The sequence below is a fragment of the Alosa sapidissima genome, chromosome 22, assembly GCF_018492685.1.
Source record: "Alosa sapidissima isolate fAloSap1 chromosome 22, fAloSap1.pri, whole genome shotgun sequence".
Classification (NCBI taxonomy): domain Eukaryota; kingdom Metazoa; phylum Chordata; class Actinopteri; order Clupeiformes; family Clupeidae; genus Alosa; species Alosa sapidissima.
Window position 1 is genome coordinate 18,965,359 of NC_055978.1, and position 23,483 is coordinate 18,988,841.

The 23,483-nt window shown below is 40.3% G+C and overlaps 1 protein-coding gene across 3 annotated transcripts in view; it reads right to left on the reverse strand.

Annotated features, from left to right (window-relative positions):
• si:ch73-252i11.1 (uncharacterized protein LOC553517 homolog) overlaps nucleotides 1-23,483 on the reverse strand; it is a 33,833-nt gene that overhangs the window by 4,174 nt on the left and 6,176 nt on the right. For all 3 annotated transcript variants that reach the window (XM_042078010.1, XM_042078008.1, XM_042078009.1), the window contains exons 5-11: nucleotides 23,320-23,446; nucleotides 5,505-5,670; nucleotides 4,944-5,064; nucleotides 4,327-4,423; nucleotides 3,977-4,061; nucleotides 389-519; nucleotides 116-267 (exon numbers count right to left, since the gene is read on the reverse strand). In XM_042078010.1, coding sequence (XP_041933944.1) covers nucleotides 116-267; nucleotides 389-519; nucleotides 3,977-4,061; nucleotides 4,327-4,423; nucleotides 4,944-5,064; nucleotides 5,505-5,670; nucleotides 23,320-23,446 — 879 coding nt within the window. The remainder of the gene's footprint in view (nucleotides 1-115; nucleotides 268-388; nucleotides 520-3,976; nucleotides 4,062-4,326; nucleotides 4,424-4,943; nucleotides 5,065-5,504; nucleotides 5,671-23,319; nucleotides 23,447-23,483) is intronic.

The window sequence follows — 23,483 nt, forward strand, 5'->3', positions numbered from 1 at the left end:
CCCTGACATCAGCGTTTCGCACTTCTGATGCACATAAACAAACAATCAGGAAGGAAATTGAAGAGGGAGAGAATAGGGGAAACAATGTTAGCATTCTCTTAAAACAACAACAAACCTTTCCCATATGCAGTCCCGTGAGTCCCACAGATCCTCCAGTCAAAGTTGTTGTGGCAAATGGTGTCAACATGCTTGGAATCTGTCCCGTGGAAAAGCTGCTTCTCCATCACATTAAGGCCTCTGTTGTTTTTCTTCATGAAGTCTTTTTGCCTAATTGATACCATGAACAAAAAAATAGAAATCATTTCAAACTGACAGTAAAACAGAACGGCGCCAAAAGTGATTTGGGTCGCAGCATGTCCTAAAGTACAACTATTGGAAGACGCCATACCATTGGAAGACTTCCCAGAGTGCTTTGTTCTGGATTCGTTCAATCGACACCATGTTGAAGCCCCTCATGGTTGTGTTGAAAAGTGCCACGATCTGCTTGTATTCATTAGTGCTGCTCGGCATACTCACTCTCTGTGTGTACAGACATGGATTATATTTAATATACACATTTATGGTGTTATTTTCACAACTGTAAACTTCAGGGGTGTGTAGCAAAGATAAAGAAAAAATAAGATTAAAGAAAATATAAAATAACATTATAGCATATAACAATAAGGCCTAAAGAAAACTAATTTATAATAGAGCAAAGTAGATGTTGCCTATAGACCAGGGCTCTACACTAACATTTTTTTTCAGGAGCACTTGTGCACCCAAGTTAAAAAATTTAGGAGCACAGACAAAAATTTGGGCGCACAGTCAGTTCTGTACTTAACTTACACATAATCTAACATTATACTGCAGCTAACAGTTAAACATGCCAGTGCACCAATTGCGAATATTAAGAATGACTGACAACATTTAGGCTACAGGAAACAGGATTTTAAAGATCAGTGCCTACTTTATTTTCAGTCTGTTCTATTTTCCTACATTTGTACATGGCACATTGCCATATTTGCATTTAGCCTGTATATCAAGTATCCTGCCAAATGCAGGCTAATTTATTTATTTGTGAATCCATCTATAGCTAAACCAAATATGCCCATGGTGACCTATCTGACTGCATACTGCCTAATACTACTACTAAAACAGTCCATTTTCTCTTCCACAAAACCCAACATAGGCTAATCAAGGATATATCTTCTATACTTTTAGTTTTTATTTGAAATATCTGCATTGATGGGGGCAGTAGGCAAACGTTAGGCCTACTTTCGTTTTGCACTTCAGCTTGTATTCGGTGTAAACAAACAAGCATGCGTGGAAGCCTGGAGTTGTCAGTAGCGTTCTACCTTTAAATAAAATGGGAGTATTACGGGAGGCTACTTTTGTGCCGGTTCGCTACAGCTATATTTTGCATATTGCAGCCAATACGTCAACTGGGCTAAAAGGCATGTTAGGTTACCTTTCCTTCTCTCACTGCATTCTCAGAATCTCATCCTGTTCCTCCTATATCCAATGAATTCGGTGGATAGAAGAACTAATTTCTTCAATCTTTGCATCTTGGCTGGCTAGTGTAACTTTCCGCTTTTTCTGCGCGCTCTTGGATTTGATAAAAGAGACTACTAGCGAGCCACAACGCGAAACTGCTAACGTTGATGGGAGGTGTAGTATTTATGCTGCATTCGCGACGTGATTATATGGTTTGCACCAGTAATGTTTCTCGATGTTGCGGTGTATTTTGTAGACAAACATTGACATGGTTAGAAGTCATTCGCACCAGTGCGCCTAAATATTTTTTTGCACTCGCACGGCATCATTTTTACTCGCATGTGCGAGTGAAATGGGCGCACTGTAGAGCCCTGCTATAGACCTACACAAGACTAAACCAAATATGGCTGAAATATATAGGCCATCATGATCATTTTGCCAACAGTGACGCAGAACCATGGATTTTTTCCATTTATAAAATGTTTTGTTTATAACTTAAACCAACATTGAGTTAAAATGTTGACTAAATTATTTACTATACTCCTACTTGATGATAATATATAGCCTGCCCCCTAAAATGTCCAGCATACTCGCTGCACCCGACCGGTAGCGCGACAATTTGACGTCAAAATTGCGTCATTTCCTCTGATGCGCGTGACAAGCAGGATGAGCTTGAAGCCAAGATCAGGGAGCATGCGTGCCTCTATACAGACATCAACCAGGCATTTCATATAGCCTAGCCCACATCTTAAATAAACATGTTTGAATAGTCAGTTTGAGAAGAGAGGGAAATTAACCTGGTTAGGTTACCAGCAAGAGTTCGTGATTTTTAAATAGTCTACTGGATAAGTTAATGAAGAGAGAGGGAATTAAGATGAAAGACCTAGGACCCAGGGACATGCCAAAAATCCAGCAAAAGGTAACAAAGATATTTATTTTCAACCAAAGGATATCTAAGACCTGAAAAAAAAAATCTCATTCCACCTCAGGAAATTACACAAACTCATTTCTCAGCACCAGCCAGCTAGCACTTGCTAAAATTTCCCTCGGGATGAATAAAGTATCTATCTATCTATCTATCTATCTAGCTGCACATACCTTGGAAACTAGATGGTAGTTGTGAATAGCAACCGAAGTCTGAAGTATCATCACAGAGGGTAGTTTTTACTGCCATTGAGGCCAATGCCAATTCAGGAGAATATTGCAACTAGTGTCGCGACCATCAGCGCGAGTACAAATGGTTTCTGGCACTCCCGTGACGTCACATTGTCGCGCTACCGGTCAGGAGTGTAGAGTATGTTGAAGCCTTAACAGTCCTCTGGGCCTACGTACAAAATAGTGAATGATGTGATAGGCCTACTGATATTTTGATGCTGATTGAAGAGGTTGCAACTTGAACGTTGTTGATATTTCAGTTTCAAAGATAATCAATTTACATTGATTCCTCTCCTCCCAAAGTAACACTGTAGGTCCTACACCTCTCCTCCTAAAATAAATGGTAGTTAAGCTACTGCACCAGGATTGTATAGGCTAAGCAGCTACAACACTAGTTTTACAAGCGCACACTTGGAGAGCTAGGGTTAAAATGCAGACTGCGCCTTTAAATTGGCGACTTTTTATCTATCAGCACAATGCTACAGTAGGCAATTTCCACTAAATATTCAGCTCAATATTATGTGCAAGACGTTTACTAAGTATGCCAAAGCTTTGATCTCGCACCGTCACCATAACGTTACGTTTTCTCATCGTGAGATAGCATCCTGAAATATGTTTTAGACAAGGGGCGCAAGGTTCACGGAGGTGAACGGCTGGACAAACCCGAAATGACAAGGTGTTAACTAAACAATGTAGTAGGCCTAAGGTAGACAGGCTTTGAAAACCTGTAAGGTTAGGCTAGTCTGTCACAGCTAACTTCAAGCACAGCTTACACGCGCAGAAATTAAAATTCAATATCAGCATCACGAGATTCATTATCGGAAAACCCTGACAGCGAACCCGATGCAAAGCCATAACGAGGGGGAAAAAAACTTGACTACGTCAGGCTACCGTTTCATGGCTTCTGCTGAGAAACTAGTGCGCCACACACACTGAACTTGAATCAAGCATTCTTCAGAACGCAGCTGATCAACCCCTCTACTTTAACTTTTTAATGAAATCCACTAGTAAACGGAATACACTACTTGCGGCGTGATATTCGGAAAGATGTGGAGCACAAAACCCGTCGTCATTGTCAGCGGCCTGTTATAACGATGGCCTGTGTTATGCAGAAATATTGCCTACCGACAGCCCCCCCCCCCCTAAAAAAAAAACCTAATCGGATCTCATTTTCAAGTAAAAAAAAATAATAACGGAATTCCGTTTAAAAACGGAAGAATAACACCCCAGAGGGTAACGATTAATATTTCTTGAGGGTTTTATGTCAAACAACAGCCATGCAATTTTCAGCAGCAAAAATATCTGTATTATACATACAACATATCTACCTTAGTGTCTCTATATCTACCTTATAGCCAGTCTCTGGAGTCTGTGCTTTGTCCCAGTGTGCAGGCAGTGCTTTGAAGTTTGACCGATTATTGGGAGCCTTTTTACTGTAAAAAAAAAGTTTATAAATGATAATAAAAAATAACATCTGATTCATTTGTGGAATAAAATGAATACAAAGACACACAAAAATATCACAACAATAACATTAAATAATGCTATGCAAATTGATGAAATAGAACTGATCATTTACAATTGATCAAAAGTCACAATTCAATTTAAATCTCGACAGAGTGAATTGTGTAACAATAAAAAAACAACAGCATCTGTATCCCCGGCATTTTAAGAGCCAGGAACCTCAAAAGCAAATACCTGGTTTTGATAGTCTGTGCATCAGCTGCAGACACAAACACAGGCCGCCTTCTGACTAGCTTTTTGGTAGCATAGTGCGTGTTGGTCTGAATCATATCTGCAAAAGATATATAAAAAAAGTTTGTGGTCAATCTCTTCAGTTAGGGCAAAGCAAACAATCCCTTCTGTGATCATTTGAGTGCATCCTTTAAACATTACCTCATGAATTTAATCCACATAATCAGTCCTAGAAGTACTCTGAAAGCCACCAATGTCAGACATATCTTTATCTTTACCTTAGCCTGATGCCACAGGCCAAACATTTACCTCAGACAACTATGCACCGAATCACATTGAGATAATTCTCACCAAACATGCAATTTGAATAAAACAAAAATCTGAATGGATTGTCAAACCACAACTGAACATCACATACATGGTAAAGCCAAGTTATACACCACACCAACATACTTTCCTACTATACACTGATATTAAAACATTCTAGCTAACATACAATGCTGTTTCATTACTGGGGGTGTGGGTTGGTGGGGTGGGGTGTGTGTGTGTGTGTGTGTGTGTGTGTGTGTGTGTGTGGGGGGGGGGGGGACGACGACGACGACATGGAATGTGTCTGGTACCTTGGAAACAGAGCTTATATTTCTGAGATCCGGCTGTGAACTCCACCACTGCACTGGGATCCTCTTGATACTTCTGCTCGAAGTCTTCACTCGTGATGGAAGCTGAGCTGTGACCTCCTTCCTACCAAACCACATCATAACCTCTTTATATGTATATGACTAAACAATTTTGATTCAAAAGGCAATAAGGTTTTATATATATATATATATATATATATATATATATATATATATATATATATATATATATATATATATATATATACACACACACACAGCTAGCACTCTTCTAAATGGACAGATACATATAAGGCTTTGCATCTGCATGACTAACACAATTCTAGATAAACAAATACATAAGACATTATACAGGCCCAGTATCCCGTATATAGATTAAGCCTAGTCTTAGACTGAAGGCAAACTTCAATGAAAATCTCCAACTGAAAAAAGCTTTTAGTCTAGACTAGGACTAAACATTATCCATTAAGATTATTCTAACTAAACAGATACATATGGTATCTACACGACTAAAGCAATCATGGTTGTGTATATTTTTCTTACTGCTGTGGCGTACTGGATCCAGTTTCCGAATTCATCCTCCCAGTACCAGGCCCACTCGGTGGTGAGAATGAAGGAGGGCTGCAACACGGATGACAAAGTGGAGATCCGGCGGACCTGACGCAGGCCACGCGTCATCGTGTCAAAGCACACAGGCTCCACTCCCTTACTGCAATGAGACATCACAGGGCTTTAACACGTTATCATATATTTGAGGCCACCATACAACATTTTCCTTTTACAAATCTTAAACAGCTCAGCTCACACCTTAATTCCAGCACAGTGTCTAAGAAATGTAAGCCTTGACATTATGCGGAAGATGTAAAAAAGCAAAAATACAATTACAAGTACGGTGGATTGTGAATGTGTATTAGTGACAATACAGTGAGATTATTAGGTTTTAGTTCCTACCAAACCACATAGAAAGTGCTCTTTCATTATCTAATCATGTCATTATCTCATTGTCAGTCACTGTGTGGGTAGCAAGTATGCAACTATATTAGGGCTGTCACTTTTTATTCGATATCCGATATGCATTCGGATGTGACGTGAAATATCCGTATTCGAATATGTATAAACGATTCGGATTTTAAAGAGCCATGTTGTGTAGCGCATTTTTTATATAGTTATTTAGCATATGATGAGACCATTTTTTTTTTGCCATCCGATCCAGTAGCGGGCACTCTAAGCGTATTGCAGCATACAGTAGGTCCATGACAAAATCAAGCGAATAATAGTATCCTGAAAATGGATAACGCACAGAGCAGCCAGCCTGAGCGGCAAATTGCGACACCAAGTCATCTTAAAAGTGGTGTCTGGAAATTGTTTGGGTTCTATCGTAGATAGTAAAATAATAGACAAAGAGGCCGTTTGTCGACTTTGCAAAAAGCAGTTCAGCTATATATCCTCGACATCCAATCTCCGCGCTCACCTATCAAGGTACCATCCAAATGAGGCAGCGCAGTCGGAACAGACGACCACAGCATCGCCAGGCGTCCAAAATCGCATGGCTACATACTTTGCTCCACAACCGGTCGGCGCCTTGTCAGATGCCTGTGAAAAAGCCATCACTGATAAGATGGCAAGGTTTATTTTCCGGGACATGAGACCTATGAGTGTCATTTCTGGAGACGGGTTTCAGGATCTCATAAAGGAACTGGAGCCACGATATACAATTCCGTGTCGCACCACAATGTCGGGCCGCATAGTTAAGATTTATGACACCACACAAGAAAACTACTGCAGGACAAGACGCAGATGGGTGGACATCGCTGGCGACACATGCTTATGTGACAGTCACTGCTCACTTATATCCGACTGTTGGGAGCTGGAGAATTTCGTTCTTTGCACTAAAGAGCTCATGTCGCAGAGAGCATAAGCCACACCCTGGACCAATGGAACGTATCACATGAAAAAGTTGTAGTAGACACCGCTGACTACTGCCTGTTGGAGGCAAAGCAGGAGCTTCTGGGCCTAAAAAAGGAAAAACTTATTAATGATTACATTACGAGATGGAACACGACCTATGACATGATCTGCCGGGCCTCCGAACATCAGGCAGCCGTGGCCGCAGTAATTAAAAAAAAAAAAAAAATGTCCCACTTAGAGTTAAGCACGTTGGAGTGGACTGTGGTTGAGCAACTTAAGGACACTTTGAAACCATTCAAAATTGCTACTCAGGCCCTCTCCACCGATGCCTACCCTACAGTATCTGCGGTCCTACCTCTTCAACATGTTAAGCTGTCTCAGCTGAACACTCCTGACGCAACACAGAGAGCAGCTATCAAAGAAGTTAAAGGTAGGCTGGTGTAGGTCTTCTATTCATTTTAGCAGAGGCTAAAGCTTAACATGACCAGCCTAATTTCCCAAGCTTATTAATATAACCTATCAAAATATGACAGTTAATAACATGAGCCAAAAACAAAACAATTAGTGTCAGTCTATAATCATTCATGATTAATTCATTTTATTATTTCCATTCGTCTTAGCCAAGATGATCGACAATTTCAAAGCGCGCTACAGTGAGAACAACCCCGAATGGATGCTTCTCAATAAAGCGGCTCTTCTGGACCCCCGGTTCAGCCGCTTGGTTCACCTTTCGTCTGGGCAGAAACACCTTGTAATTGAAAGCTTATCTCAGGAGCTGAGGGAAGCTGAGATCGACGGCGACTGTGCGCAAGAGATGGAAGACGTGGCTCCGCCGGCCTTGTGTGCCATGGGAAGCTTGTTTGGGGACATATATAACTCTATCAACTCGGGCTCACGTACCAATAATGGTATCCAGGAGCTTAAAAACTACATGACTGAACCTTCTCTCCCTGCAGACAGTAACACACTGCATTGGTGGAGAGACACGGGCTGCAAAACAATACCCGCTTCTGTCAACATTGACGCGCAAATACCTGTGTGTGCCAGCCACGTCTGTGCGCTCCGAACGTGTGTTCTCCACCGCAGGTAACATCGTGAATAAAAAGAGAGCTGCACTTGATCCAGATCATGTTGATAGATTGGTGTTTTTAGCAAACAACATTAAAAAATAAATTTTGCAGATAGCCGTACTCCTGCTGCTGTCACATTTAAGTCGTTACGTTATTGTTAAGCTGTTTAAGTTGTCACGTTATTGTATGTGCTCTGCAGCTCCGATTCCGTTTTTTTCCATTGCATAGCCTATTTTGTGATGTGCATAGTGGCACCTGATTAAGTTGATAATCTGTTTCAAGATTGTTTTTAGACAGGCTATGGCCCAAGTCCTGTTTATGTCTTTTTTTGTCACGTAATAAATTTGAATCTCCGTTACGGTGTTTTTTTTCCGGGGGGGTGGGGGGGTCGTAAATATCCAAATATATTCGAATACGTTGCTTGGTATTTGAAATCCGTTTGAACTTGATTTTTCGAAAAAGTGACAGCCCTAAACTCTATGAATTCAAATAGATGTAGTACATTATGTAATTCTGTGGTGTATGATATTAAGGCGTTTCAGGTTTTTATTTTATATCAATAATTCTATGCATCTTTGAATCTCATACTGGGAAGAAAGTGGAGAGTTTCTGGACCCTATCTTGCACCCAAACGCAATTGACTTTGTACACCGACGCATGTATCAATCCTATTTTGCACCCGATGCGCAGTGGACTTTTTTTTACCTCCGCAGACGCATGTCGGTAAATGATGGAATAAACTTGCGCTCCTGCGGGCGGCTCAGCGAAAAGAGGAAAAACCTAGTCTAAAGTCAATGGTGCGCTTCAAGTGTTTGGATAGGTCAGTAAACTGCATGTGCCGACAGGGTATATACAGAAATTCTTAAGTTGAATTTAATACCTTTTAATACCTTTTTTAATACCTTCACAATATTGTTTAATACCAACACGACTTCGAGCTGCAACTAGCGGCAACTTTTCGAAATTCAGTGTTGGGGGTGACTAATTATAAAATAACAGATTACGGTCATTTTTGTTACTTAACTTTCTGAGTAAGAAATTGTAGCAATGCTTACAATTCAAATCAAGTATCTTATTACAGTTACTGGATACTTTGTTCCTTTTTTGCTTCAATAAAAACACTGGCCTATACACAATTATTTGTTATTTAATCCTAACCCAAGATAAAAAAGTTATTTCATTGTTATGTGTAGGACGAGCACACACCACTTCTCCAGCACTACACTCTTTCTTTCACTATCATTCTATCTCAATCAAGACAAAATGACAAATAAAAATAAGAAAAGGTATACTGGACTTTCTTCTAAAAAGGCCCACGACCATACGCAGTACACACACACACACCCTTGCTGTCTCATATAATTTGCCAATGAAGGTATCACATTCAAAAATAGGCTGTCACATTTTACAAAAATACTAATTATTAATTGGGTGCTGCTGGAGAATGTGGGCCCCATGTGATAAAATACTTTTGGGCCTGCATGCTCCCTGTGACGAAATTTTTGAAAAATAACCCCTTAAATGGTGACTTCTGGGGAATTTTGTGGAAACTAATTGACAAATTGACTTAAAATATATTATATTATAATATATTGATAGCATATTACTATACAGCCTATACAAACCTACACAGGTTCTTATATTCAACTAATTTTAAGCAAGTCTATTGGGACTTTGATCTCATCACATACTAGATCAAGGGAGTAACCCTATAGCTCCTGAGCAAGCTTTGAATAATGTAAAGGTAACACCTGTTAAACTAACCTTAACATGACATTTACTGAGGGTAGAAAATGTTGTGAAAACACTGGCAGGGCTATATTTAACCTCTATTCTGTAGTCAAGGCAGGGGTAGCTCATTGCAAATAACTCCTTATAACATGTGCATATGTTTACATGTTATATTCTTGTTTTTTTCCCCCTTTCATTTAATTATATATTTGTTTGAATGAAAAGGCCTTCTGCCTTTATGGGGACTTTTAATTTGAAAATGGGTTATTGTGATACTGTATGTAGGCTAGGCCTAGTTTAGGCTATGTCTGCTGCTCTTACAGCCTGTGTGCTGTGTCACTGAAAATGTGATGGCGCAAATTGGATGACAATGACAGCTGGTAGCGTAGACTTACTGATAGTTAGGGAAAGTTAGACTTTTTTTCCGCCAATCTGCAAAAAAATTTCTTACCAATAGCTTTTTTTACTATGTGTTCCTATAGGTGTCTAGTAACACTTCCCAATTTATCCACGGCCAAATCCTCGGGGAAACACCTGGAGAGCCCATCAAGTTTGGGGTGCCCAGAGGGACTGGGCGAAAATAATGAAAACATTTTGTTGACCAATATTAGCTTTTGAGATGTCTAACTAGGGGGTTTTAGGGGTGCTGAATCTATCCCAGCCATTAGTTTTGAGTAAAAATTACTCCAAGTCCATAAAAAATCCATAACAAGTGGTTTTATTGAACAATTACAAAACAAAACTTTCTTAATCAGTTTAAAATTTAACAAACCTCATCCCTCAACTCCCCTGCACTTCCTCACTCCTGTTATCTTCTGGCTGGTTGATGTTCTGGCAAGAGTTACCATGACAGTTCCAACAAGCAGAAATACACTTGACTCCTTGCTTTTTACAGCAGCACCTGAGAGTGTCACAGACGCCTGCACAGTTGCAGCTGACAAACTTCAGAAGGTAGTCTGGTGCAATGGGATCTGGTGTGACTGGTGCATAATCATCCACACTCAAGGATATCTAGTGATGGATTTTGTAGCAGTAGCCAATCTCTGGTCTGGAGATATGCCCGCAGAGAGTACTATGCTGCACCTCCTGTAGTTGGAGGTAGTTTCTAAGGCTTGACACTAGTTATGTTGTCCTCATGAGTTTTACATGTTGCTCACTGTCCACCCTCAACGTTGGACACTCTTTTCTCTCTCTATCTATCTATCTATCTATCTCTCTCTCTCACACACACACACACACACACACACATTTTTGGTGTTTGTAACGCCAAATTGGCAGTTGTCTACACATATCACAACCCTTCCGCGGCAAAACATCGACATACATTGAGCCAATCATGTGGTGTGTTGTAAAATACATTGAGCCAATCGTGGTGTGCTGTGAAGACATCGTGCCAATCATCTGTTGTGATCTCGCTGCTGGAGCAAGATTGGTGTCGTGAAGCCTTACGCACACGCATTTCTGCTGAAATATATGCACGATAAGTGCCCAAAAAGTGTTGCAATATGGCCGCCGAGTGGAGGTACTTGCCTGAAAAGGACGTTGAGAAATGGAGATCTATGTGAAAAATCACCGGAGTTCTTTAAGTTTGAGCAGTAGTTGATTTTCAAAGTTAGTTGCACTCATCCTTAGGTCGCTTTGCAGTGAACAGTAATCCAGCACAACTGAAATGCCCCTCACAGGCAGCTGAGGCAGGCAGGCCAATATTGAGTTGCAGAGAGTTTTAAATTTGGAAACGAGCAGAAGGTTCAGCAGATTAAAGGGCATCGTACTGGGGGGGAAAGTGGGAAGTATAGGGCCCCAATGGAGGAGAGGGCCCGTGAAAAGTGGAATACAGGGGGCACAACATTTTCACCAAGCATTAGTAATAACTCCGGTAATCCACACATAAAAAATCCAAACAACTCCATAAGTAGAGTCATGTAAGTGGAATAACACAGGGGAAAAGTATTGAACACGCTAAGAAAAAGCACTAAGGCAAGGAAAGGGAAGGAACGAGCTGGAATCTGTATAGAGAGTAGTTATCCTTTCTATCTGTGCAAATTAATATAAGCTTGGTTAGTAGCCTACATATTGATGGGCTATACAAAAGTTTTTCATTACCAAGGTGTCACACAAGAAACATTTCATGATGGATAAAAGCAAAAAGCTCTCCCAAGACCTTTGCAACCTTATTGTTGCAAAACATATCAATGAAACTGGTTACAGATGCATTTCAAAACATCAGAATCTTCCAGTAAGCAGCATGGGAGCCATTATCTGCAAGTGGAAGAAACATCACTGCATCATCAACCAGCCATGCACAGGATCTCCTCGTAATATTTCTGACCAGGGAGTCAGAAGGATAGTCAATTCCATGAGCCAAGGACCACTCGGAGAAAGCTCCAGAAAGACTTGAAGGCAGCCAATTCAATTAAATAGTTCTGGAAGTAACTAAAGATCAGGATTCACAAGAGGGACTCCTGGAATCTGTTTAGAACAATGGGACAAAATCAGACCTGATACTGCGACCAATAAGTTTTGTCATACAGGAAATGTCTTGAAGCTGTCTTTACAAACAAAGGCTTTTCCACAAAGTATTGAAGAAATTTCAGTAGGCACATTCAATACTTTTTTCCTGTGTCATTCCACTTTAATACACAAAACTCTTATGTTTGGATTTTTTATATGTGTGTTAATATAATGTGTGGTGAAAATTTTGAATAGACTCACTGGAAGTTTAGGCTAATTACTGAAAAAAAAAAAAAAAAAAAAAAAAAAAAAAAAAAAAAAAAGCGTTCAATACTTATTTCCACCATATATTTTACCTGAATATTTTAACTTCCAAATTAAATGTCAAAATGAATGTCAGACGAAATTTAAAGTTTGACTGACTGGATTTTGTATACAAATCATAGTGAAAACTGTGTAAGGTCACTCTCACTCTCCCTTGCTAAAGAGCTAATGGTTTAGTCCGCCTGCACGATTCATAAGGTAGTCTAGGCCTATCTTTTGTTTATTTAGTTGAGCATCGCTAGTAGTGGACCGATAATTGTTTCGCTGCTGGTGCAATGTCTTTCTCCAAGAAAGCCAAGTCAGGTTACTAAAAACAAAGGCCAAAACAGGAAAAAGAGAGACATCAAAATGAGGGGAAACAACTGCTAATAAACTTCTTTCCAAAGAAAGGTGAGCACAAACGTCAAAACACGAAATCCCATGGTGTTTGCTTAAATATCTCCGCAATCATTAGTGCTAAAACGAACTGAGACAACCGATTGGAATAGCGGAAAATACACTTTCATAGGTTAGGCTAATCTGATGCATTTCGTGATCCAGTCTCCATCACTTTCAGAAAGACTGCATGGCGCCAGCTTAATTCATGTCCTGTTGTAGGCTACATGCTGATCATTATCACTAGTGGTTTAGGGCGCAATTTTTTTCTCTCCCTTTCCGTTTTCGTTAGTCTTAACGGATGGGATTTTTGATGTAGCGAAGTACAATACTTCACTCAAAATGTATTTGAAATACCGATTTTATAAACTACTTAAAAAATACAAAATACACAGAAAAACTACTCAATACAGTAACGTGAGTAAATGTATTTCGTTACTTTCCACCTCTGGTGAGTGTGTGTGTGTGTGAGAGAGAGAGAAAGAGAGAGAGAGTCCAATGCGGAGAGTGGACGGTGATCAACAAAATGTAAAACTCATGAGGATTAACTGAGTTAATATTTTTGTAAATATGTTATTATATCTTTTCATGGGATAACACTGAAGAGATGACGCTTTGCTAGAATGTAAAGTAGTCAGTGTACAGCTTGTATAACAGTGTAAATTTACTGTCCCCTCAAAATAACACAACAAGCAGCCATTAATGTCTAAACCGCTTGTGAGTACACCCCTGAAGTGAAAGTGAAAATGTTTAAATAGGGCCCAATTAGCCATTTTCCCTCTGCGGTGTCATGTGACTCGTTAGTGTTACAAGTTCTCAGGTGTGAATGTGGAGCAGGTGTGTTAAATGTGGTGTTATCGCTCTCACACTCTCATACCTGTCACTGGAAATTCAACATGGCACCTCATGGCAAAGAACTCTCTTGAGGTTCTGAAAAAAATAATTGTTGCTCTACATATCCATATGTTGTCTTTGGAAAATAGACGTATGAGTGATGCCAGCATTGCTGCAGAGGTTGAAGGGGTGGGGGTCAGCCTGTCAGTCCTCAGATCATACACCGCACACTGCATCAAATTGGTCTGCATGGCTGTCGTCCCAGAAGGAAGCCTCTTCTAAAGATGATGCACAAGAAAGCCCGCAAACAGTTTGCTGAAGACAAGGAGACTAAGGACATGGATAACTGTAACCATGTCCTGTGGTCTGATGAGACCAAGATAAACTTATTTGATTCAGATGGTGTCAAGTGTGTGTGGCGGGAACCAGGTGAGGAGTACAAAGACAAGTGTGTCTTGCCTACAGTCAAGAATGGTGGTGGGAGTGTCATGGTCTGGGGCTGCATTAGTGCTGCACTGGGGAGCTACAGTTCATTGAGGGAACCATGAATGCCAACATGTACTGTGACATACTGAAGCAGAACATGATCCCCTCCCTCGGAAACTGGGCCCTACGGCAGTATTCCAGAATGATAACGACCCCAAACACACCTCCAAGACGACCACTGCCTCGCTAAAGAAGCTGAGGGTAAAGGTGATGGACTGGCCAAGCATTATTCCAGACCTAAACCCTATTGAGCATCTGTGGGGCGTCCTCAAATGGAAGATGGAGGAGTGCAAGGTCTCTAACATCCACCAGCTCCATGATGTCACCATGGAGTGGAAGAGGATTCCAGTGGCAACCTGTGAAGCTCTGGTGAATTCCATGGCCAAGAGGGTTAAGGCACTGCTGGAAAATAATGGTGGCCACACAAAATATTAACACTTTAGGCACAATTTGGACATTTTCACTTAGGGGTGTACTCACTTTTGGTGCCAGCGGTTTAGACATTAATGGCTGTGTGTTGAGTTATATTGAGGGGACAGCACATGTACACTGTTATACAAGCTGTACACTCACTACTTTACATTGTAGCAAAGTGTTATTTCTTCAGTGTTGTCCCATGAAATATTTACAAAAATATTAACTCAGTTAATCCTCATGAGTTTTACATTTTGTTGATCACCATCCACTCTCCGCATTGGTCTCTCTCTCTCTCTCTCTCTCACACACACACACACACACACACACACACTTTGCGTGTAACACACTGGTACTATAATCACAGATAGTTTTGTCTCAACATGGTGTGTGTGAGAAAGGACATTTTGCATGTGTGTGTATTTGTGCGTGTGTGTGAGAGAGAGACAGAGAGAGACAGTATCAGTGAAGGTGTGAACTTTATTTGTAAGTGTGTGCATATGTGTTTGTGTGGGTGGGTGGGTGGATGTGAATGTGTTTGTGAGAGAGTCAATGTGCATAGATGTGTGGGTGTGTGGTTGTGAAAGTGTTTGTGAGAGAGTCAATGTGCATAAATGTGTGTGTGTGTGAGAGAGAGATAGATAGAGAGAGAAAAGAGTGTCCAATGTTGAGGGTGGACAGTGAGCAACATGTAAAACTCATGAGGACAACATAACTAGTGTCAAGCCTTAGAAACTACCTCCGACTACAGGAGGTGCAGCATAGCACTCTCTGCGGGCATATCTCCAGACCAGAGATTGGCTACTGCTACAAAATCCATCACTAGATGTCCTTGAGTGTGGATAGAAACAAGGAGAACATGATTATGCACCAGTCACACCAGATCCCATTGCATCAGACTACCTTCTGAAGTTTGTCAGATGCAACTGTGCAGGCGTCTTTGACACTCTCAGGTGCTGCTGTAAAAAGCAAGGAGTCAAGTGTATTTTGCTTGTTGGAACTGTCATGGTAACTTGCCAGAACATCAACCAGCCAGAAGATAACAGGAGTGAGGAAGTGCAGGGGAGTTGAGGGATGAGGTTTGTTAAATTTTAAACTGATTAAGAAAGTTTTGTTTTGTAATTGTTCAATAAAACCACTTGTTATGGATTTTTTATGGACTTGGAGTAATTTTTACTCAAAACTAATGGCTGGGATAGATTCAGCACCCCTAAAAACCCCTAGTTAGACATCTCAAAAGCTAATATTGGTCAACAAAATGTTTTCATTATTTTCGCCCAGTCCCTCTGGGCACCCCAAACTTGATGGGCTCTCCAGGTGTTTCCCCGAGGATTTGGCCGTGGATAAATTGGGAGGTGTTACTAGACACCTATAGGAACACATAGTAAAAAAAGCTATTGGTAAGAATTTTTTCAGATTGGCGAAAAAAAAGCCTAACTTTCCCTAACTATGATAGCTTCAATGACGCATATTTATGTGGAGGCAGTAGCCCTACGTGGCCGATGAGCCAGGCAGTCGACTCTTCCACCTCTGATTACGTCCGCCCATTCTTGTTTGCTGGCTAGTAGACTCCAGAGTAGTAGAAAAACGGCTCTGGTAGACTCCATATGTGACCTGACGGCATTCACTCCCATCCAGGGGCATTTATTGTCTTTTTACAGACGTGGTAATAAGCCTCTTGGCTTTTGCCAACTAGCCTAAGCCAGTCTTTGAATCTCGAGTCCTCTAACCAAATGTCAGAAAAAAAAAAAAAAAATTCCCATGACATCGTCAATGGTAGCGAACTTTTGGCAACAAGTTTAGGCAGTAAGCCAGCCGTATATCCAGTTTGAGGGGGCGCTAAAAGTTTTTACCGCGAAAGCACACTGACATATTGCTCAGGTCCTACTCGCACATATAAATAATATAATATAAATAAATTCACGCGAATTTTAGGAGATAGGCCTGCACTTAACACAAATGGAAAACATCATAGTTAGTGGTTCGAAAATGTAATACCTCATCAGATGACGTTTATTACTTTTTATTACTTTTAAATGGCCTTAAATTTGGCTAATTTCATTTACTACCTTTTAATACTTTTTACAACCCCGCGGACACCCTGTTGCCATTTAACCTAAATGCCCAAGCAGCAGCACGGGAGAGTAGAGCTTATCTGACAGAAGAGCTGCATTGTCTATAGTGAGGTAAGCAAATCTCGGTGTAATGTTAGACTGCATTGCAAAAATATCACCATGCATTCATAACCTCATGATTCAGTGAGTGTGAGCCCAAAACATGTATGTCTTTGGGACATTTCTTTATTTACATTTTGTCAAAAAGAAAAATGCCAGTCGTGGAAACAATTGTGGCAATTTCCTCCCACGCCTGTTTAACCACAGCTAATTTGGGTGGGTTTCTCCTATCCCCATACAATGCCACTTCTCTGTCTTTTACGGCCCTGACGAGAACGTCGGTCTCCTTGGCAAACTGCTCCTGGCTGGCGCCTGGCAAATCTGCCATTATAATAGCAATCCGCCATGGAACAAGTGCGCCTGCTTTTAAAAGGAATGGGAGATGACGCTCTGATTGGTTTATTGCATGTTACGCACAAACCACACCTATGAGTAATGTAGCGACTTCAGACTAACCCATTTTAGATTTGCGTTGGGCGCAGGAGTCATTTATCCCGTCTGTATAATAGCAACAGCGCCGAGATCCGCCCACAAACCTACTTGCATTTTGCGTTTGATACTTGCGTTTCAGGTCCAAAATTCTTCCTGAGATGTGTGCAAACCTGGTAATCAACTACAAGAAGCATCTGACCTCTGTACTTGTTTAAGTGTTTCTCCACCAGGTACTAAGTAATGTTTTGATCAAATACTTATTTCACTCAATGAAATACAAAATAATTTATTTCTTGATTCTTTTTTTAATCTGTTAAATTTCAGTTTCGTTTTGCCCGACATTGAACATCATCTACTTAGGAGGGCACTGCACCCACATACTTTGGCCCAACATCAAATGGCTGGCCTCTTTGGAAAGCTTAGACCCAGTAGAATTCTCAGAAACAGTCAGTGTGATGACTGTGTGATGTACTGGCAACGAGATACAGAGGCTTGAATGTTGTTTTTTCTTTGAGCCGGTAACATACATTTCTGGAACTGCCCAGATTTGGGCACTCTAGGTCACTTGAAGTGACCTTGAAACACAACTGAGGCCTGAAGCCAGGTCTTGTGAAGCTGTAACTCAAAGTAGATGACTATAGAGTAAAATATGGATTTTTCACAAATATATTTGTGTTGGGATACCTATGCGTTTAGCTCAGTATCATTTTTAGAAAACAGCCACAGTAGCAGATTCATGTGCAAAAGTAATCCCTTTTCTTTGATTCTATGACAGTCACTGCCATGTAAATGTAGATACAACTAGAATCTCCAGAATGTTAGCTTTCATTTGACACCAACATTATGCTTCTACTCAAAGGGGTTCTAGTAAAACTTTTATTGTCAGTAGGCATTAGTGCATTAGGGTATTAGGGCATTAGGACTCTTATGGTGAAATCGCATATCACCATAAAAGTCCGCTTCTAAGCTACCAGGATATCCGGGTCTCGTCTTTTTGAGGCTTGCTGTTTCTTTTACTGTCTATGGCTGTATGCTCAAGTTATTGTCAATCAAAGCTGGGGTGCCTGATTGACAGCTTGTTTGCCCAATTCCATGCGGTTTCTTATATCTAGAGAACCATTGGTTGCAGAGACACATGGGTGGGTTCAATCTAACCAGCTGAGTCACATGATCACGCCGATATGCGTCACTAGTCTGTAGCAGGAAGTATGTGCCTTATGCGCCTAGTATGCGGGGCGGGAGGGAGGGGGGGGCATTTTATAGTAGCACCACTGACAACTGTAAGCAAGGTCGGTGCCGGTATAGCTTGATTTAAGGCCTTTTAATGTGATTTTCTGGATTTTCTTTTTGATATTCTGTCTCTCACTGTTAAAATAAATCTACCATTAACCGACCGTGGACAGACTTACAAAATCAGTGAGGGATTAAAGGTCTCATTCACCGAGAAACCGTTTAATACTTGTTCCTTTCGAAATACTATAGCTCACTCCAAGTTGCATATGCATGCTACACGTGAAAATGATCTTCTACCCCCATTGCCCGCATTAGCCAATGAAAGAAAATACACGGAAAAACAAGCGAATCAGAAAAAGCCCTTCCCTGTGACGCCGCAGGGAAAACAATTATTCATGGCCTCGCCCACCTTGGCTTGTGACCGCCCACAGGAAGACAGGAAGATTTTGGCCAGGTGATTGTCTCTCTGCAGCTAGTAGGAGCTAACAGCAAGTTGCTAACATGGCGGAGCAAATTCGTGCCTGTGTTATTTGTGGCAATAACACATCAATGTTGCATGTCTTGCCTTAGAAAGAAGAGTTGAGGAAGAAATGGTTGGAATTTATCGTTGGAACACCACCACCGAAGTATAGTGCAACATTAGTTCTGTGTTCCAATCATTTCGACCACTCTCACTGTGCCTGCCTACAGTTAGAAAGTGGTTTTGCATCTATGTTCTGAAAACCTGGACCTGTACGTCACGACGATCGACCACTAGCTCACAGGCTGTAAGTACAAACAAACTTTTCCACCTAACGACTGTTACAAAATAGCATGTTCATATTCTTCACTTTAGCATGCATGAAAAGGGCACAAGCTAGGCTTAGGCTAGCCTATATTACAGGAAGCTACACCAGGCACGTAACTGAAGTGTTCTGTTCGCGACGTGTAAAATCAGAATGTCTAATAGGAAGGGCTCTGGTAAAAATCCATTAGAGGAATGGTCTATTATTTTGAATGTAGCCTACAGGCCACACGCCAGGTGTAGCTACTTCCATTGATTAGACCAATTGGAAGCTAATTGTTGCAGAAGACGCACGCGAACGGAATGCTTCAGTTACGTGCCTGGTGTAGCTACACTCATAAGAAACTGTATGACCACACTACCCAGAGATTTAGCTTGTTGAACCTATAATCTTCTAACCTAAGCGTTAAACCACAAATAATAATATTGGCAACAATATCTTATGCTCAACTGGACTGGTATTGTTCTAGTCTAAACAGGAAAAATCAAAAACACAATACCCGTGCACTATTAGGCTAAGTTGCTATCACTAGAGCCCAGGTATTTACACTTCAGTCTAATTTATGTCTTCTTGCCATTATTACATTGGCCTTTGTAGGCCTACAATGATGTTTTGTTTGATTACTTGCTGTTTACTTAGTGTTTTGTATGTCTTCCAGAGCACATCCTCATATTGGGCTACACAGCTTTCTAGCCTACATTAGGTCATCACGTTAGAAGCAAAGGTTTGTGATCTAACTTTTATTGTTGTGCTAGTTAGTTTCTAGAAGTCTTTTTCTAGTAGGCTAATACAGGTTCTTATGTGCTCGTCAATGTTTGGGAAAGTCAATTCATGGGTTTCATCAGGTCACTTTTAACAGGTGTATAAAATCAAGCACCTCGATTATGAATGCAGACTGCATGGTGCTTGATTAATACACCTGCAAATGGACCTGATGAAACCCATGAATTGCATAACAGATAGAATTGATATCACTGAATGTCTTCTTGTGGGTGTGCCATAGAATTGATATCACTGAATGTCTTCTTGTGGTTGTGCTACTTAGTACATCATACACCTTACCACAGTCACTGAAATATCTTTTGTTTCCATTGTGCCAGTAGAGTTTTGTGTGAGATAGTGAATGCCCTGTGTACTATTAGTGTCTTGTAACTTGACAGTAATACACATTGTTGTCCCTTCGGATACCCAGGACAACACAAACCGAAACAACAACTCAGACCTTTTTAATCCCAGCACCATCTTACAAAGGATCTGTAGGCCAGATGTCTGCATCGTCTGGCAAAAAGAGGACATTGTTAATTCTGTGCATAGTTTGGATGTTCTTGTTTTGTCTTTGCATTATTTTAATATACTGCAATATTACTGTTTGTCAGTGTTTCTCAAACTTTTTCAGACCAAGGACCACTTAAACAATAATAATTTAAACAAAAAAAAAGATCACTGACCACCTAGCAAAAAAAAAAAAAAAAAACAGTAGACCTACTTCAACAGTATATTACACAATAGGCCTTCTCACTAAACCACCTTGCTTATTGTCTTTGCACCATGCTTATGCTGTCAGAGGATTCATATGATTTAAACTGGCATACTGTAGGTTACATGAATGTTGCAGAACTGTTTGGATTTACTGTACATACAAGTTGACTCAATATTGCAAACAACTCATCTATTATATTTTACCACATCTACTTGTGGAACACTTGAGAGAGCTTGCGGACCACACTTTGAGTACCACTGATGTATGTAAATATAATAAAGCTATTTATTGAAAATTGACCTGTTTTGTATATTAGTTTTAGGAGTTGCATCAGTTTTTGTCCCTTTTAGGCTAGAGGTTTACCTTACCTTTCATATCTTCTGTCTCACAGGGGGTCATAGTCGTCATAGTCGAATATTTAGTGCATTTTGAAGGGAGTACATTATGTTAAGGCAGACTGGTTCTAATCCTGGGTACAGGGTCATACAGACAACAGAGGTACTGGTGTTGCCCATTTTTCTAACTGCATGAGCAATCCCCTTATGAAAAAGTAGTATAGGAATAGTGTAGTATTTTGGGACAAAATATTATAGTAATCTTATAGGAATACATATTTTGGGACATACTGTAGAAGTACTACTAATAACTATAATATCCTATAACTGCTATAGTTTTTCTATAGTAGTCTTTCACTATAAGATTCCTATAGTAGTTTTTCCTAAGGGTCATACGTGACTGAAAACAACTTGAGTAGGCTAACCTCTGCCAATGTAGGCTATCAAAGCCATAGTTTATAGTCATTACTGGAGAAGTCTTGCAGCACACGTTCTCTGCTTCTGTAGGCATTCTGGTGCAATTCCAGCGAAATATAGCTAGAAGTAGGTAAGTGTGTTTGCATTTAGATCTATCTATCTATATATATTGAGCTATAACCAAGTGGTCTTTCAATGATAGTTATGGTTTGAATTCCATGATACTATCTATTCCGATAGCATACAATTAGCAGGCTAGGTCAGTGGCTGAACTGCATTTAGGGTGCTTATAACCTGTGTTGTGAAGTAAAATATCTAGGAAGATTGCAAAGACTTTTGACTGTGTAAAGAAATAGGTCTTTATTTTAAAACGTTTCCAACTGTTTATTACTTGAATGCAAGATGACGATTGCCACAAACGTTTACCTCTTTTAGGAGAAATTTTAAGCTGACATGCAATTGTTACCATTCTATTAAACCAACGTTCACCGACAAACAATCAGGAAGCGGTTCTTCTTCCTACTCGGATACTAGGATCAAACACATGAAGTTGTATCTCCGAAGACATTTTGTGAAACAGTTTTGACTCGAGTTTTAGCCAGGTTTTAGCACTGTAAAGTTGAACATGGAGCATAGCACAGGCAGAATCGGATGAGGACGCACTGGAGGGAGCGTCACAGTACTGTTAGCCAATGAGAGGCGAGGTCATTAACATGTCATGAATATTCATGAGCAAGAGGCAAATCCTGTCGTTCCTGTGAAATAGACGCAGCAGAGCATTTTTTTTCACCAAAACCGGCTCACAGGGCATTCATTAATACTAGAGACCATGGCAAAATGAATGAAAAAACGATGAGATGAGACCTTTAAATAATTATTTCCTCCACTGTATCGGAATGTCACATATTACCAACAGTCACGTATGTCCAACCTCTTACGTCACTTAATATTCATTTCTATACAAACCAAGACGGCGGATTTCTAAAGAAACGCAAGCACCCACACCATAAGTTTATCTAAATTAGCTATGTACCAAAAATTACATTTTACCATGACTCGAAGAGCTGTAAACAGTGTTGTAAGGCTGCGTGTACAAATCCGCTTGGAGCTCCAGTGGAATTTTGAATTGCGACGAGAATTCTCGGGCTAACCGTTGATGTGCCGTGAGAAAGGTTGGGAATAAGTACCCACCAGCCCAGCACTAAAATCCGAGCGTGGTAAACAAAATCGGATATTTCAGGCAGTAAAAGCCCCGGTAAGAACCAAACTAGATGTTGTTCAAATCTACACATCCATGGCTACTGAAAATGTAAGGTTCATTTAGCAAATGTTATTTTGAAGTATTAAAAAACATTGTTGTTTGAAGAATTTTTGAACGATATGGTTGGTAATTAGCACGTTTACGATACATATTTCGAAAGAGTTGGGCTATTGATTGACATGTTATGATTATTTTCCCGTTAGGATTCTTAAACTTAGTCCGTGTCCTTGTCTAAGTCCTTGTATAGTATTTTGTTAAAAAACATAATTTTTTTACATTGCCCTATTTGTCATTTAGCTGGCACTCTTATCCAGAGCAACTTACTTGAGCCACTCCCAACTCTGTCCCAAATGGTTAATCTTCATTTTTGGATTTTTATATTCATGTCATCCTCCTTGTGTGACAAACAGTGAAACTCACCTAACAAGAGTGCTGTGTTTCTCATGCACTAGGCATGCCCACCCATCAGAAGTGGCCCAAATTAAAGTGAAATTTGGAATATTGAAAAAAAGCTAGACTTTCAAAATTGATATCTCAAATTGAATCCCAATCGCAATATCTGTCAAAAAAGATCACAATTAGATATTTTCCCCAAATTGTGCAGCCCTTTCAAGGACATCTCAGTGCATCACACTCATCCATTTTTACCTGTATATGTTGCCAGGGTTGCAGTAATCTCTTTCTACGCTCTCATTATCAGCCAAAGCAGTCCAGCTTTGTCCATCTCTGACCTCCCATCGGTACGGCAGGGTAGAATGAGCTCTCCAGCATCTGTCTGAGAAATACATGTCTGGGGTTTTATTTTGTTTCTA